At 37.4% G+C, this 18330-nt stretch overlaps 1 protein-coding gene across 2 annotated transcripts in view; it reads right to left on the bottom strand.

The window, feature by feature from the left end:
* Positions 1-2533: 2533 nt before the first annotated feature.
* Positions 2534-18330, bottom strand: part of TMPRSS11A (transmembrane serine protease 11A) — a 51520-nt gene continuing 35723 nt past the window's right edge. For both annotated transcript variants that reach the window (XM_078148289.1, XM_020999836.2), the window contains 3 exons: positions 15628-15887; positions 7945-8087; positions 2534-3449 (listed from right to left, as the gene is read on the bottom strand). In XM_078148289.1, coding sequence (XP_078004415.1) covers positions 3288-3449; positions 7945-8087; positions 15628-15887 — 565 coding nt within the window. In that variant the 3' untranslated portion in view covers positions 2534-3287. The remainder of the gene's footprint in view (positions 3450-7944; positions 8088-15627; positions 15888-18330) is intronic.

The raw sequence follows: 18330 nt of genomic DNA, 5'->3' as shown, positions 1-18330 counted from the left end.
TTGTTTTTTAAACTTCTTTGATGTGCTCCAAGAAGTATTGTAGGAAGATTAATCTGGGATTTGGGCATAGGACAGATTAGGAACAGTGATAGTGGAGACTGGAGGGAGGTAGGTAAGGAGAGAGGAAAGATAGGAGGCTATTGTGATAGCCTAAAGGTAAGATAATCTGATAGCATCAATAGTAAATTCAGTCCAAATCTATCTATCCTAGGCTCCGGAATACATAATAGTATGGTTTTGCAGAAGATGCATATTGATGCTGAAGCCAGTATTCAGGAGTTATTTCCTGACTATTTTCTAGTTATGGCGATAGAGCAAAGAGAGCAATGAGGATATTAGTTGCTAGGCAAAAGTAAGTGCAGTGTTGCAATGAGTATATCCAAAATCTGCACATGTAAAATTGACAGTTGATTATGGTTTAATGTAGGAGAGTGACAGTAAATCATCAGATTCAATAAGGTATTATAGCTACAAATGAAGTCCACTGTCTCCCTTGGATGCAATTTTTGTGATTTTAAAAATGAAGATATTCTTTCAGATCAATCAGGGCTAAGTATTTCAAGGATTTGTATAATATTAAAAGTAGCAGTGACTTCAAAAACTACCTAATGCACCCATTTCATTTTCCAGATTGTACTGTAAATGAGTACTCGCGATTGTTCTCTAAAGATAAGGTGGCATGATGGCTAGAAATAAAGGTTAGAGAGTTGGCCTCAGAGTCGTGAAGACAGCTTCAAGTCAGCCTTCTGACACATACTTGCTGTGTGACCCTGGGCAAGTCACTTAACCTAGTGGCTGGAGTGGTACTCTGGGAGTCAGGAAGACTGGAGTTTGAATCCTGACTCAAATATTTACCAGCTGTGTGACCCTGGGAAAATCATGTAAGCACTCAGCCAGGGGTGGGGAACCTATGGGCCTCAAAGCCACATGTGACCCTTTAGGTCCTCTTGTACAGTCCTTTGACCGAATCCAAACTTCACAGAACAAATCCTTTTATTAAGGGCCACACTTGAGGACCAAGAGCACCACATATGGGCCTCGAGGCCACAGGCTCCCCACCTGTACTGACTCAGCTTATTTCACTATCTACAAAATGGGGGTAATCATAGCACCTAATTCCCAAAGTTATTGTGAAAACCAAATGAGATAACAGATATAAAATACTTTGTAACCTTAAAGCACTATATAAATGCTAGTTATTAATATTCAAGAAATATAATAACTGGGAAAGTAAGTGAAGAAAATAGAGCTTTCCAACTAGCTGTTTAGGCAGAACATTCCTAGTAGCATTATTTCTAGTAAGTTTCCATTATTTCTTTTATAATCAGCGTTAAAACTCATTTATTTGGTCCCTAATTATATCTGGAAATTGTAGGTGGTACATAGAACAATTTAGACAGACATGGTCCATACCCTCCCAGAGGTTACAATCTAAGTAGCCATATACATTTTGATCATCCCCAAATCTCAACATTAAGAAAGTCAGGAATTACAACTTACCACCACAATAAAGAAGTACATATATTTGTAAAAGAAGCAGCATTTGACTCAAAGTATTTCTAACCAGTTGGTAGGCAGCCAGCTGCCTAAGCAAATCACATAATGTTTAATCCTGACCTCATGTGTTTCCTAAACTAAAGCAAAGCTAATCAAACAGTATTTAATTGCACTTTGAGGATCATCTGTTCATGTAAATAACATTAAGTTGCTATTTTCAAATAGAGGAAGTGTTCTTTGAATTGTAAATCTGTTTTGAAATTATTGTCATACAGTTCTAACAGCACCTAGGGGAAAAGTGGCCTAAAATAATTTCATTTCACAAATGATTCAACTTCGGTTTAAACTTCATGAGCAAATAGCACCCAGGACGTGTTCAGTAAATAAAGTAGCAGCATTATCACAGCCTTCATTTAGCTGTGTGCCTGGAAGTAATGAGGCAGATTCTCCTAAGGCCCACATTACCTATGGGGAGAAGTTACTTGGGAGGCACATTTGGACTAAGATTTTGCCATCTGACTGTCACAGAGTTTCAGGGAGTAAAATGCTCCCTACAGAATGAAAGGGCTTTATTTAGCTTGTCCCATTGTTTAGGGCCAGATTTACTTTAATTATGAGAATAGTCTATGTTGCCCCCCAGTGGTGTAAATTGACAAATGCTTGCCAATTCTTAGTCAATTCAAGAATTTATGGAATTAGAAAATTTTATAATTTTAGGTCTGGTGGGATCTTGTGATCAAGTTGATTCAGATTCCCAGGTGATTTGACTTAAATCAAAACACTGCACAATTTTTAAACCACTCTCTTCTCAATAAAAACACAAATTCTCTAACTGTACCTATGACTCCAAAAGTATAGGGCAGCTCAGAATTAGAGACTTCCTCCACTTATGCAGCTTGAACTCTACTCTTAGTTTTAAGTCAGATGAAATGTTAAGCACCATGCCCAAGGTCACTCAGCCCTTAGAAGTAAGAATTGAACCCAGGTCTTGCTAACTCAGAGACCAGCTCTCTATTTGCTATGCAATGTTGTTTTTTAATATAGTAAATAAAAAATTTATTTTTGTTTCAATAAATAAAATATACATCTAGTTCTATGAATGTGTGTTCTGAAGAGTGAGGAAAAGTTGAATAAGCTAAAAAAATAAAGCATCAAGAGGGCACCAAGATTCCAAAAAAGATGGCAAATTTCTGGTCTAGTTCACAGTGATGACAGTTTTGTCTTTTGGAGTCCTCTCCACTGGGAATAGAAGCCGCTGAAGCTCTAGGATAATAGGATCCTTTCTCAGGCTAATGGGATGATAGCTTTTCCTCATGGCTCACCTTGAGGATAAGACCAGAGAAAGACAAAACAAATGTATAAGGTGCTGGAAAAGCATAGCAAAATTAAGAATGGATTTCTAGAGCTGTTAAAAAAAAACCCAAAACATTTTTTCCCCAATCATACTCAAAATTAGGAACAGATGATCCCAAAAGGCACATTTCAAAACATCTGGGCTTCCTGTTTGATATTTGCATGATTCTCCTATATGCAATCTTTTCTAAGGGACAGAAACCACATAGAAATGGTTATTTAAAATCAGGGAAATCTTCATGATTATTTTTTTTTTAAGCATTACAAATTGGTTATGGATACATTGGCTGAATAAACCCCCACCTTCCTAAATGTGAATGCATTTTACTGTATTTATATTATGTTGATATGGACAATTGTTCAGCGAAACCTAAAGGATATACACATGGCTAAAGATTGGGAGTTTCAGATATAAGCCCTGCATAAAAAGAGGTCCTTTAGACACCAGTTTTTGAGGCAATCCACTTCCGGTAATAAGTTATTTGGGTATAGACTCCAGGCTTGTTCACACGACCACAGTTATCACCCCAGCTCACAATTCCAAGGAGATACCAAGTATCTTTAGAGTCTTTTACAACTAGGGGTCCACCAGAGTCACCCTGAGGAGAAAAAAGAAACAATGAGTGGTTTTCATTTGCATGGCACAGCTTGCTTACAAAAAAACACTTCCTATTGTCCTAGTTGATTATCACTACAAGTGCTTTTAGAAATCTTTAATTAGGACCAGCAAAAAGCTGCCTCCTTACTGTTCCCGTGGTCTTGTTTCTTAACACTATTGACTATGAAAGCCACTCATCTCCCCAGCAAAAGGTTCTCAATCCCAAGCACCCTACTCTTCAGAATAAAGAGTGAGATCATCCCATGCAGGGTCAGGCCAGTGCTCTCAGGTTTAGTCTCTTCTTTATACTTCCTGTCCAAGAGCCTGGGGCTCTTTGTTAGAGACTTTACCTTGGTTTATGGAAAGCATTTCTTATAGCATCCAATTTTAATCTCTGAAGGCTGGTTGATAAGCCAAGCAAGCAAGCAGCAAGCAAGCATTTTGTTAAGCACCTATTATGTTCTAGGCATCGTGCTAGGTGCTAGATGATGACCTTGAGAATAAGGGTTGTCTTTTATTTTTGTCTTCTTAGTGCTCAGAGTAATACCTGGCACTTAGTAAATGATTATTGACTGACTAAGAAAGGCAAAAACAGTTCCTGACCTCAAGAAACATCACAGTCTATGGTGAGGGAGAGCAGGAGACAACATGCAACAGCTATGTGCATAAATTATGTACGGGGTAAATTGGAAGTAATTGCGGAGGGAAGGCACTAGCATTGAAGGGGACATTGAAAGAATTCTTGCAGAAGGAAGGGATGGGTGATAGGACCTGGACCCTGAATTTTCCCATACATTTCACCAACCCAGTCCCTGAATTTTCCCATACAACCTAGTCCCTGGCATTTTGCTAGAGGCATCTGGCCCATCCCAGCCCACCTAGATACTCAATAGTCCTTTCACTTTGACTCTCTGACCCACCTCAGACCACTTAATTACTTTCACTGCTGCACCTGGGCCACCTTAGGCTATTTACCACTCCTTAATTCCATCTAGGTCCTTTCAAGGTTGCCTCTGGCCCACCCCAAGCTACCTACCATTCCTTAATCCCTTCCAGATCTTCTCACTGTCTTTTTTGTATATAAGTATCAACCTCACCCCATCAAGCTGCAGATTCTTAGGAATTTAGCCTGCTCTATTGGCATTGCAATAAACTTCCCTACTTTGACTGAATGAAGGCTTGAGTGCTTGAATTCTTTCCAGGCAGACTTACCCAGGACCCTTACATTTCAGGGTTCTCAGCAACCTCAAACCTCATCAGAAGAATTTTAGCTGAGTCCTGAATAAAGCCAGGGAAGCCAGGAGATTGAAATGAGCAGGGAGAGCATTCAACGAATGGAGGGAAAGCCAGTGAAAATGCATGGAAGGGAGACAAAGTATCTCATAGAGTGGTCAGACAGGTAGGAGGAGAAATAGGAGAGAAATGTGTCACAAAAGCCTAAAGAGAGAATCAAGGAGAAAAGCATGCTTGTGAGTATCAGAGGTACCTTCTACACTATTTGAGAATTAGGAAAAAGGGGAGGGTTTGTGGGGAAAATGATAAGTTAAGTAATAGTTACTTTCCCACTAAGTGCCAAATATTTTTGAGGTTCAGAAGTCCCACTTTTGAACCCTTCCTTTCTCCCATGTATGCATAGTGGGAAAGAGGGGAGAAAGGTAGAGAAAAAAGCTCATCTAGGGAACTTCTAGCTGCATGATTGCATTCTAGTCCTTTTATATGTATATATAGCCTGTTCTGAGCCTCTGGTGAATCGTTGAATCATATCCTTATATCAAAGTGTAGTAACAATTATTACTAAAATCAAGTCAACAACAACAAACTTTTATTATTAAACCTACTAAGTTCAAGGCACTGGAACAAGCACAATGCTAAGCATTGTATACACAAAATTTTTTTAAAATAAAAGTTACTGTTCTCAAGCTCAGAGTCCAATGTGGGGAAGGAATGTACATAAGCAATTATGCCGAAACAAGATATAAATAGGATAAATTTGAGACAATCTCAGAGAAGAGATATTAATAAACGTGGCTTGTCATGGACAAATAGGGCCAATCTTCTGATGATGAGCCTCTCAACATTTCATTAGTCTGATCCGGGGATCACTGACATAGACTATTGCTAGACCTGCACTCAAAGCCTTTCTTGGTTGTTAGGATAAGGCAGACTTGTGCTCCCATACGATAGTAACCTCCAAAAACCTCACATCCTCTCCATGCCAAAATGACACATTAGAATAAAGGTTAGTAGGTGACAGTAATCACAATTTAATTTTTCTTTAATGATTTGGTTCTTTAGGACCATTATGTGGCACAAGGTCTTTGTTAGAATATCCAATATTGGGGGCAGCTAGGTGGCACCATGGAGGAGCACTGGCCCTGGATTCAGGAGGACCTGAATTCAAATGCGGCCTCAGACACATAACACTTACTAGCTGTGTGACCCTGGGCAAGTCACTTAACCCCATTGCCTAGCCAAAAAAAAAATTGAATCATCCAATATTATTGTAACAAACATAAGAGAAGTAGGAAATTGGGTTGATTGTAATGATTATAATGTTTGAAAACAGATTTTGTTAATACTTTTATATTTCATTCTATCTCAGATCACATACATACAACCCTTTTTGTCCTGGGTAACTCTTGTTCATTCTCTCTATAAATCATCATTAAGGAATCTACCCAATCTGATGAGGGACATCCTTTTGATTTCTTGACACCATGTGGATAGATGTCCAACCAATGGAACAGATATCAGTTGGTCTGTCTTTCTTGATCACATCTTGATGATGATTCCTTTTATTCTATTTCTTCATGTAATTTTTCACTGAGAATATATTGTACCCCAGTCATATCTACCATATAATTTTCCACTGACCTCTTGGTGACCCATAACTTTAATTCTTTAACAAGTAGGATATTACATGACTCACTGGTATATAGCATCAACAAATATATTGATATTAAAAAGATAGGTCATTGTTTTAGTGAAAGGTTTAGGGCAGGGGTGCAGAACCTTTGACCTTGAGGCCACATGTAGCCCTTGGGTGTGGCTGAGTCAGAATTTTGACTGAATCAGAGTTTTATAGAATAAATCCACTGATTAAGGGGATTTGTTCTGTGATATTTGAATTCAGTCAAAGGGCTATACTTGAGGACCTAGAGGGCCACATGTGGCCTCAAGGCCAAAGGTTCTCCATTCCTGGTTTAGGGTTATTAAAAGCACAGAACAATTTTCCACGGGCAAGATAATGCACTCTTCTCTGTGGTTTGGGGGGAAAAAAATCTCAAAAAATTTACTCCAAAAAGCCAAAACACTGACCTAGGCTTAGTGAGGTAAATGACTTGTCCAAAGATAAAAGAAATAAGAAGTGGAGCTTCTATTAGAGTGAGTATTCTTTCAGCTGGTACAGTTCTCAATCCCCATACCTTCCCAGCCTGTGTGATTCTTGTTCAGGTACTTCTATAAATTCTCCATAGAAAATCTACCCAAATCACTTTTTCTCCCAGTTCTTTTAGTATTTCATGAGAAATGTTCAGGCTGTCTCTCCCTTGCTACACGACTGACCTACCTCTTTTCTTGGACAAACATATTCTTGATAACGAATTTCATTCTTCTAGAGCATGTCATCAGTGGTAATGTGCTGCTATTTGAGTAAACCCATGCGTCCCTTTTTTTTTTTTGGCTTCTTATTAGTGATTGGCAAGATATTTCTGCTTGATGGGATATTGGATAGGCCCACTTTCACTTTATAATGACTTTTCCTTCTTTCATTTCCATGGGTAACAGAAAGAGAGGGAGTTTCAAATTATTGTTTTAAAAGTAACATTTTTATTTGTTATAATGGGAGGCATTATAACATGAGAGAGCACAGAGGGTTAGTTAATTTGATTGCTCTTACTGAGCATTTCATGTGGAAGTTGTGCTTGTATCCATTGCAGAAATGATAAGAGAATCTCAGGCTGAAGTATGCTGAAGCTAGCTCTAACCAGCTTGTTAGATTTTTGGTGTGAATAGTTTAATTTTAGAAATTGACAAATACTATAAATCAGGACTTGATTTATTGTTTTATTGCTTTCTAGACTTAAGAAAGTGATGGAGATAATGTTAATAGTATTAATTAAAGACAAAAGTGTGTTGTGTATACTTTTTTTGGGGGGTTGGGGGGATCTGGTTATTAAATATTTACTAGCACACTCATCATCCTAGGATATCTAACTGAGATAAGTTTAAATGGGATACAGATCAAATTATATCACTAGGTCCCTATTTCTTTCAATTCCTATTCCTCCTTTTTCCTAATCAATTAAACAATATTTTATACTACTAATAGTTTACTGGTAGTGTGTGTCTGGGTGATTTAGAATTATATTTATTGTGAGTTAACACCATACTTTTAGTTTCCATTTTGTAAAGAATACAAAAGTATTTCTTGGATCAGATGGATGTTTTCATAGTAGTAATGATAGCAATAGCAAAGTAATTCCTACCCAACCTACCCTGCAGGCATCGTAAATTCCTTCCAAGAAACCAGCACAAAACATTCCAAATGTTATCTCTTTGCCATATACATGTGGCTGCTTGCATATTTCGTCACTTATGATTTCCACTGCTGCTTGTCGAAGTTCATTCTGTGAGTCCCCTAAGGATAAAGGGGGAAAAAAAAGGTATAGCATTTACAATCAATATCCTTTGATAAAGTCTCAAAGCAAGCCATCACTACAATGAAGTGAATAGTTTTCCTACTTTTTCTAATTTCATTAGCTTCAGTAGAAATACCTGATATGAGTCAAACCCTGGGTTTTTGCTAGCTGTGTGATCTGAAGCAAAGTCATTTAACATCCATCTATTACCTTTGGTTTCCCTGAGTATAAAATGGAGGAAGAATTAAAAAAAAAAGTGCTGAGAGGAAGTATCAAGTAGTGGCTAGACCATGGGTAGGGAACCTTTAGACTTGAGGCCACGTGTGGCCCTCTAGGTCCTCAAGTGCGGTCCTTTGACTGAATCTCCTTGGATTTGTTCTGTGAAATTTGGATTCAGTCAAAGGACTGCACTTGAGGACCTAGAGGGCCACATGTGGCCTCGAGGCTACAGGTTCCCCACCCCTGGTAGACTGCCTGCTTTGGAAGTTTGGCATGTTAGGCTTAATTCTTGCCTCTGAAACATACCAGCTTTGTGACCACGAACAAGTCGCCTAACCTCTAACTGCCCCAAGGAGCTCTCTAAGACTCTTAAGCAACAGAGGAGTTTTCAGTTGGCCCCCATGCTGCAAGAGACAAGGGAACCTATACTGGGATCTTAGGGAATTTACTATAACAAGGGGATCATAGGTGTTGACAGAAATAATAGCACATGCCCTACCTACCTCCTAGAATTGTGAGAAAAGCACTTTGCAACCCTTAGAATGCTGTAAAAATGAGGTGCCATTGGGGGGTTGGGACTGGATTTGTGATTTCTGTGGCAAAGAGAAATCCCAGATGAGGATACTCTCAATACCTTTGCATATGAGGAAACTCTTCTACCAATGAATGAGAAGTCCTGTCTGCTGATGCAGGTCAACACTTTCTTTGCAACTTACAATTTCAAAGAAAAAAGGCTAAGTAACTTGCCTAACTTGCCACATAGCCAATATTTGTCAGAGGTAGGACTTGAATCCAGGTCATCCTGGATCTGAGACCAGCTCTAGACACAACAATATTCTGCCTCTTGTTGGCGATAATGACTTCATGAGCATCCCATCATAAGCAATTTCTAGTGAGGAAATTATCTGGAGAATCTTGAAGTTAAACTTGACATATATATATATATGTATATATATATAAAATATGTATGTATACTTATACATATCTATGTATCTATGTATCTATCTATCTATCATCATTTCCCTGACATTAAAAAAAAAGTACCTCTAGAAACTTAAGAGTAGTTTATTTTCTTTTCCAGAAAACTAGAGCAGCTTTGTTAAAAAGATAAAATGGTTTATTTTCAAACCTTCCTTCTCTGTTTTGGTCTGTTATATGTGTTATTAAGCTTTTTCCCCTTATTTAGTATTTTGTTTTCCCCCAGTTACATGTAAAAACAATTTTTAACATTCATCTTTAAAACTTTGAGTTCCAAATTCTCTCCCTTTCTTTCTTCCCCTCCCATTAAGAAGATAAGCAATTCAATACAGCAATATCGAATGTATATCATGTCTAGTCATTCAAAACATTTTCATAATAGTCGTGCTGTAAAAGAAAACATAGACAAAAATAACTCAAGAAAAGTAAAGTTAAAAAAAGTATGCCTCACTATGTATTCAGACACCATCAGTTCTTTGTCTGGGGATGGATAGCATTTTTCATCACAAGTCCTTCAGAGAAGTCTTGGATCATTGTATTGCTGAGAATAGCAAAGTCATTCACAGCTGATTATCTTACAATATTGCTGTTACTTTGTACATAGTGCTTTTTACTTTGCATCAGCTCATGTAAGTCTTTCCAGGTTTTTCTGAGGTTATAAAGCTGTGAAAAAGTTTTTTAAACCTTGGAAATTCACATTGGAACATGAAGTCATTTTTGTTTTCAAAGCTGGCCTCCCGCCTAAGCTTGGATAATCCTGTTTACTAATAAATGACTTTTTAATTGAATGAGATTTTTGCTTCAGGCTCTAGGCTGGGAAACAAGTACAGAAACTGATTGAAACAACGTGGCAGGTACAAAGCTGTTGGGGGTGAAAAAACCAGTCATAGAAATCCAATTCATGTGCAAGTCAGGACATCACCCTTGTGATGTCATTGGTCCTCTTTGAGAATGAAGGACTGTTCCCACCACTACCACCAAGGTGTTTTTATGACCTGCTCAAGTGGCAGGATTCTGAGATCTCTGAGTAAAGCATTTACTTGGCCACACAAGCCATCATCCTATAAATCTTTTCTCCCTTTCAATGCCAAACTACTAGAATCATCTACATTCTTACTTCAACTTTCTCACTCTCCATTACCCCACTGAATTCTCCCGTGCAATCTAGCTGATCCCATCACATAAATAAAACCGCTCTGCTCATTTACTAGTGATCTCTTAACCACTAAACCCAGTGCTCTTTCATCACTTGTCATCCTTGACTTCTCTGCAACTTTTAAGACTGTTCTCTCCTCCCCCACCTCCTAGAGACTTTGTTCTTCTCTGGCTTTTGTGACATTTTATTTTTCTAATTTTTTCTTGCTTGTCTGATTGCTTCTTAGTGTGTTTTGCAGGATCATTTTTTTTTGCCTTCTTTGTCTGGGTATTCCCCAGGATTTTATTCTGGTTCCTCTTCTCTCTATATACTTTTTCCAAGATCTTATTACCAAGTAAAGGTTCAACTGTGACTCCCAAATCACATAGCCAGGCTTAATCTCTCTTCTGAACTTTAGACATGCATTATCAATTTAATTCTGGATATTTCCTCCTGAATCACATGTGGGAATCTCAAATACAATATGCCTAAAGTTATGAAATATCTACGTACATCAAATGATTTTTTTCCTTCAAATTTCCTGTTTTCTGATTAAAGTACCATCATCTCCAAGTTACCCAGGTATCTCAGAGTCATTTCCTCCTCACAACTTCCAAAATTATCTTCCCAAGGCATAAGATCTGACTAATCCCAATGCCCTGCTAACCATTTTCTATAGCTTTCCATAAGATAAAATATGAACTCAGTAGCTTAACATTTGAGGCACTCCACCATCTAGTTCCCACATGCTTTTCCAACCCTATTTCATATTGTTCCCTTTCATATACTCTACATTTAGCCATGTTGAACTACTAGTAGTTTCTCCCCCCTTGGTACATTTGTGTAACCCATCTTCCATGCCTAAAATGCACTTCCTCCTTTCTTCTGCCTCTCATAAGCTGTGTCTTCCTTCAAGGCTCAGCTGAGATATAGTTGTTAGTACTTTATCCTTCCTCAATTTTCCTGATACTATACTTAATTGTTTACATGTTGAAACCCATTCCTACACAGGGGTATGCTGGTAAATGTTTAACAACTAGTTCTTTGGCAGGAAGGAGGGGAATGTATATAGGATGCACTTTTAAGTTTAATATGCATTACTAACATTTTCTCCATCACATTCTTAAATCTATCAACCAACAAAACAAAAAAAACCAAACTCTGATTTGTAGCATTTGCCAATTTCTGAGATGTAAATACTTGCACTGAAAATTTAACAACCAGCTTTCAAGAACCAGTACAGGCTGGCTCCAGCACATCCTACCTCACTCCTGGTAGCATATGAGGTCTGTCAGGGAAGAGACTGTTTCACTACTGTTTGTATCCCCAGTGCCTAGCATGGTGTCTAGCTTATTGATGCTTAATAAATATTAGTTAAATGGTCTATCTGAGAACACAGCAGCAGAATACAGGCCTAGATCTTTCCATTTTAAAGGAACATGCCTTTGCTAACAAAAAAAAAATGTATATTTATCTATTCTGAACTCATTTACTTCAAGGATTGGTACCTTAACTAAAATTAATATTCTCTTCACCGATGCAGGTGATGCTTTCATGCAGTATCATGAGGTACACTAGAAATACTTACCACCTTCTTTTGATCCGTCTCTGAACTCATTTAGTATTTTTTCATGTAGGTTCCTTAAAAATCACAACAATTCAAAGATTAATGAATTACCCACTACTTCTGGCTCCAGGTGGAGTAATCCTGCCATGCCAATCCCTGTGATATCGTTCTTTGCTTTCTTTGGTTGACTCCCACCCCCCCAAAAAAAAATGGAATGAAATTCCCTTTAAAAAATGATTGAAGACTTAAATTGCTCATTAATTTATAGAATTATGAAATGGGGGTAGGTATGCCTGATTCTTTGGTTCCTCACCGGAGAAGACTTTAGTAACACATAAAGGATGCAGGGGCAAATAGCACAGAAAGTACAGAGATAAACAGCCCTAAAGGTGGAGTGGGGTCATAGAAACAGACTGTGTGGGGATGAAGATAAGGTGGAGTAAGGCAGGCAGCATGGAGGAGAAAGTGGGAAAGGAAGAGACAGAGACTAGCTCATATACAATTGGAAGCACCCAGCAGCCTGGAACCAGATGGAGATGGAAGAGTACTTGGGGGCCAGGAATCTGAAGTTTTGGTGGGGGAAAAGACTCCTTGCTTGGAGTTAGTTCATTATCATATCCACATCATCTCAACCTTATCATCAACATTTAATGTTCTACTGGTCTTTTTGTGGATGCCTGGAGTTTATGTGAGATCATAGGACCAAAAGGCCCTGATAGCAAGGCCCTCATGGCCTCCCCTGTTTTATCACATAGTATCAGGATGTGATTTTTAATTAATATATGATGCAGTTTGCAAATTATGCTCCTTTGATTTTTGGGACAATCTGTGAGTAACTTCTGGGTGTCCCTTTGCAATCTTACTTCCTGCTATAGTTACTTTTTATTGACTACTTCTAAACTTGCTATACTAACTAGAAAGGCAGGAGGTGGTTGGGGGACCAGATCAAGATACAATTTTAACATAAGACTTCATGTTAGATATTATTTCAATAATATCTGGAGAATTATTCACATTACTTTGCTATTTTGATGTCCTAGAAGTTTTTCTCTAAAAATGGGTCATGGATTTTTTTTTTATTTTAGTGGTATTTGTTCTAATAGGATTTAACCATCATCAATTATAGGGGAGCTATATTTTGGTAACTTGGATTATTTTTGCAAAAGAAAAAAAGCAAAGGCCAAATAAAGATAACATCATCACTAAAGAGAAGACCCAAATAGACCAATTGAACTTTATACTGAATATTATATTTGAAGACATTAATGATATACATATTGTTGATAAACACGATAGGCATTATCTATGGAGTATGGAATTTGTGTGTCTGTTTTAGGATTATATAGTATGGGTATTTTCCATGCCAATAATCTATCAATAAGTAAATATTCCTTAAGAACTTACTATATGCCAGACACTGTGCTAAGTGCTGGAATAACGTACAGCTACTGTGGTTTGCCTGTTTCTAGTGGGAATTCTATTTATTGATTTCAAGTTTCCTAAAACCAAAGTTATGTTCTCACATGGTAGTCACTTAATAAATTCTTCTTGAAGAATATAATGAATAAAAAAACTGAAAATGAAAGCCTATAGCCTTTGTCAGCTATGTTAAGGTCTTCTGAAAAATCAGGAGTGGACTTTGGGCTGGGGTCACTTTGAATCTCCTTCATTATGGAATCTTTACCTATGGCACACCAGTTGTCATTGTAACTTCTGGTCTCTAGTTGATATATACCAACATTGTTCCTTGATTTATCAATTATAGAAGTTACAAATTCTGCCTTTTAGGTTGCCATGTATAGATAGACCTATAGACCTTTGACATTATGGGCCCTAAATGTCCATTTTCATTATGTTTATTTTCCTACCATATGGTTTCACAGAGGATAAATCACAGAATATTAGTGCTGAAGGTGACCCTAGAGATTATCTAATCCAAACAGTTCATTTTATACATAAACAAACCAAAACCCAGGAAGATTGAATATCCTACTCTAGGTTACACAACTAATTAAGTGACAGAGCTAGGACTAGTAATAATAACAGCTAACATTTATATGGTGCTTACTATATGCCAGGCTCTTTATAATTGTTGTCTCATATGATTCTCACAACAACTCTGAGAGGTAGGTGTTATTAGTATTGCCATTTTATAGTTGGAAAAACTGAGGTAAACAGAGATTAGGTGACTTGCCCCAGCATCATGCAAAAATTGTATCTGAGGCTGGATCTGAACTTAAGTCATCCTGATTCCAGATAGAGATCAGTGCTCTATCCATTGTAGCACCTACCTAACCAAGTAGTTTAATGTAACTTAGCCTTCTATTTACTATACCATATCACCCTAGTTTGTTTTCTTTTAGCTCTTTGGCTAATGAAGATTTGTTGGTTATTTAGGGTGTGTACTTTTAACTAATTGGTAATCAGATCTCCAACAGATGCAGAGGTAGAGAGTTCAATTTCACTGTGATAGTCATGGTGAATTGATAATTACTTGAGTAATCAACAGAAAAAAAATCTTAGTTTAAATAATATCTTTACTTAAAATTATCATAAAATCCCAAAGGAGACTCATTTGGCAAGAGACAAATTAATACTACAGTTTGTGTTTTATAATTAATTCTGAGAAGTTCATTGCTATTCATTCCTGATCACTCTTCAATATATTAAATTATTTATGGTTTGAAAGTAGCTTCCCAGATTCAGAATTAGATTCTGCTGAGTCTGGAGTTTGGGTATCACAATGCCTTGGTGGCAGGGCTGATCTTTCTTGTCTAATGCCTCTCTCAGTGTTTCATGACTCAAATGTTGACTGTCATTTGTAATGACGAAAAAATAGTTAACATCATGCAAGGTTAGTTGTTAATTTTATTTTAAGTACCTCATTCTTGATTAGGTCTATTATCTTAAGGTAATATGTTTGTCAATTGATTGATTAAATTATATGATAACTGAGAAACATGGGACAAACCACAGGTAGGGGACTGCAGCTTATAGTTTGATCAATACTAAAAGTAAACAACCTTAAATTAAAAAAAAGGCATCCTGTGGAAATTGTTTTCTCTGGAATGAGTGATCTAGAGTGAAGACAGGAATGAAGTCATGAAAAGGATGTAGAAGGAGTCCTAGAAATGGTGAGCTTGGGCAGGGACTGATGTTCAGGGGAATAAAGGGGTATCAAAGGTAAAAGGTATTATGTGTTTCAGGAGACATGAGGTAAAAAGCAAAAACATCAAATAGCAACAAAGTTTAATGCTATGCTTCACTCCCATTGTAATAATAACAACAATAATAATTAATAACCATAATAATGACAATAGCATTCTTATAGTGCTTTAAGGTTTGCAAATTTTCATTTGGTCCTCACAAAAACCCTTAAGGTAGAAGTAATTATTTTTACCATCTTACAGACGAGAAACTGAGGTCGAGTGGTCAAATGATTTGCTCAGGGTCACACAGCTAGTAAGTATCTGAATCAGGTTTTGAACTCAGACCTTTCTGATTCTAGGTGCAGTGTTCAATTAACTGTGCCACAAAATCACCTTGATTACAAGTAGGCTGACTAAGTAATGTTAATAAGAATGTATCATGCTGGCTTAAGAAGTATTTGGGTCATCACAGTCTTTTCTGAGATACCTACCACCATACAAAAGACTTCCAAAACCTGTGATATAGACTGTTGAAGCAGGTGGGAAATAATCAGATGCATCTGGTAGACAAATACGGCGTATATCATCAGTAAAGGTGACTTGAGGAGAAAACTGCACTACTGCAATGTCATACTCTCGTGCTGGAGAACGGTACCTTTCATGGACTACAATTCTTTTGATATTTCTTTTCATTAAAGGAGGATTAATAGTTGTACCAAAACTAACAGTCCATCCACGTGGGCTGCGATAACTGTAAAAGATGAAGAAAAAAATGATTATAAGATTTGGACAGCATTAGATTCATCAGTTCTCAGAGTTTATTTACTTGAACCTGTACCTGTCTTCTTCAAACATACCTTATAAACGATCATCCAACCTCCACTTGATGTCCTCCAGTTATGAGGAATTCATTACTTCTGGAGGCAATACATTCCTACTTTTAAGTAACTAATATCTGCAACACCCAGGTCCTTGAACAAAGTATTACTATAAGGTAATAGTCTGTGATTTTAAGTATTATTTTTGTCACAAACTGGCTGTGTGATCTCTGGCAAGTCATTTACCTTCCTAGTAGCATGGGCAACTTCCTAAGAGGAGGGAGTTTCCACACTGTTAATGAAAATATAAACAAGACAAATAAAGCAAACAAGCAAATAAGTAAAATGAGAGTGATTCCACAAGCCATACATTTAACCAATCTCTTTACCCTAAGGTCACATCTCATACATCATCATTTCCAGATCTTTCATTGTCATGATCTTCCTTTATAAAGTCTCTCATCTCCTCTATTCAACACTTATAAACTCCTTTATAGCTTTGCCCATCTTCTCCTCATTTGCTTTGTCTATCTTCTCCACATTTGCTCCAGTTTCTGAAGAAAATGTAGCCCTCTTTACCAAAGCTGACATATCTACCCCTAGTGGAATTGTCTCTGTCTCCTCTGATCACTATTTTTTCCTGTGATCTTTCCCTTTCTCCCTTATCTTTAATTTCCCTATCCAATGGCTTCTTCCCCCACTATCTACAAATGTGCTGAGGTCTACTCAGTATTTAAAAGTCCTACCTTGACTTTGCCATTCCTTCGAGCTATCATCTTGTTTCTTTCTTCCTTTTACTGCCAAACTCTTAGAAAGAGTTGTCTGCCCTCACTGCCTTCATTCCTTAACTATTCATGCATTTCTTAACCCCTTGAAGTCTGGTTTCCAACCTCACTGTACTACTAAAACTGCTCTTTTAAAAGTTACTCTTAACTCCTGATTTTAATGATTTTTCTCAATCCTCATTCCGCTTTACCTGTTAACTTTTGGTGCCATTGACCATTCTTTCTTTCCTTGACTTCCATTGCACTTCTCTTCCACTTCTTCTCTCTAACTGCTTTTCATTTTCCTTTGCCTTATAATTACTTATCTCCTGCCCGTAAGGCTCTGTCTCCTTTTTTCCTTTTTCTCCTCTCCTCCCTTCCCTTTTTCTCTTCTTATTCAATTTTCCTTGGTGATCTTAGTCTCTCTTCTAATTTTAATGATCATTATGCTAATAATTAATATTCATATGGTGGTTTGAATTTTAAAAGGCACTTTACATATATTATCTCATCTCAGCCTCAAAATTGTCCAGATTTTAATCTCAAACTGTCCCTGATTCTTCTCTCTCCCTAACTGTTGAAAGAAATTAATTTTGATGCTGTACCATTTGATTTTTTATAATAATTTGTAACACTCCCTTTTCTGTAAAAAGGCTAGCTTAGAAGAGAAGCCCCTCCCTAGCTAAAAGAATGTCAGAAGCATTTCAGGTCTGCTTAAAGCGCCAGAGCAAGACCTCACCCAACTGGGAAACCTGATTTCTATTTAGGGTGTAAACAGATTCTAGTGTAAGTGAGTTCTCTCCCTAGGGGAAAGAACTCCTGTCCTTGATCCCTTTCATTAGAGTTTACTGTGACCCAGCTCATGAAGAAGAAACCAAACCAGAGAGAACATAGGGTGCCCAGATTGCTAGAGGGAGCTAAAAAATCATGACCAGACCAAGTTCTCAACTAACGTCTTCCCTTCAACTATGGGATAATTGGGAGCTTTTAGCCTGCCTCCTTATTAAATGTCCACCAATCAGGGTTGAGTTTCACTTGTCAGGGAATTCCCTGTCAGAAGGTACACAACTGATTTAAGGTGTTTCAGAGTCTCCCTTGGTGTCTTTGGTTACTAAGAGCAACCACTGACTGTCAATTTATTGATTATTGGCTAAACTGGTTAATAAATTGATTATTAATACCTGAAAACTTTGTCTCTTGGAATTTATTAATAACACTATATGATATTTCTATTTTACAGATGAGAAAAATAAGGCCCAGGGAAGGGGGTTAAGTAACTTGCTTATAGTCTATTGAGTCTAAGAGGTAGAATTTCATCTAAGTTTTCCTGAATTAAAGTCCAGACTCTGCCCAACATACCACACTGTCTCTCAAAGTCTTTATTTAGATGAATTCCCAAATCAATTTCTTGAACCATAGTTTTGCATCTCTTACTATCTACTATATATCTACGTCTGTCAAAGTTGAGTTACCAAACTAGGTAATCAAACTTGCAGCTAGGTTTCACAGTGGATGGAGTATGGGCACTTGGAGTCATGAAAACCTGAGTTCAGATCCTGTCGAAGACACTGGTCCTAGACAATTCATTTAACCTTTCTCAGCCTCAATTTCC

The sequence above is a fragment of the Phascolarctos cinereus genome, unplaced genomic scaffold (genome assembly GCF_003287225.1).
Source record: "Phascolarctos cinereus isolate Bilbo 61053 unplaced genomic scaffold, phaCin_HiC Scaffold_9;HRSCAF=440, whole genome shotgun sequence".
Classification (NCBI taxonomy): domain Eukaryota; kingdom Metazoa; phylum Chordata; class Mammalia; order Diprotodontia; family Phascolarctidae; genus Phascolarctos; species Phascolarctos cinereus.
Note: the sequence above shows the minus strand (reverse complement) of the source record. Positions and strands in the feature narration are given on the sequence as shown.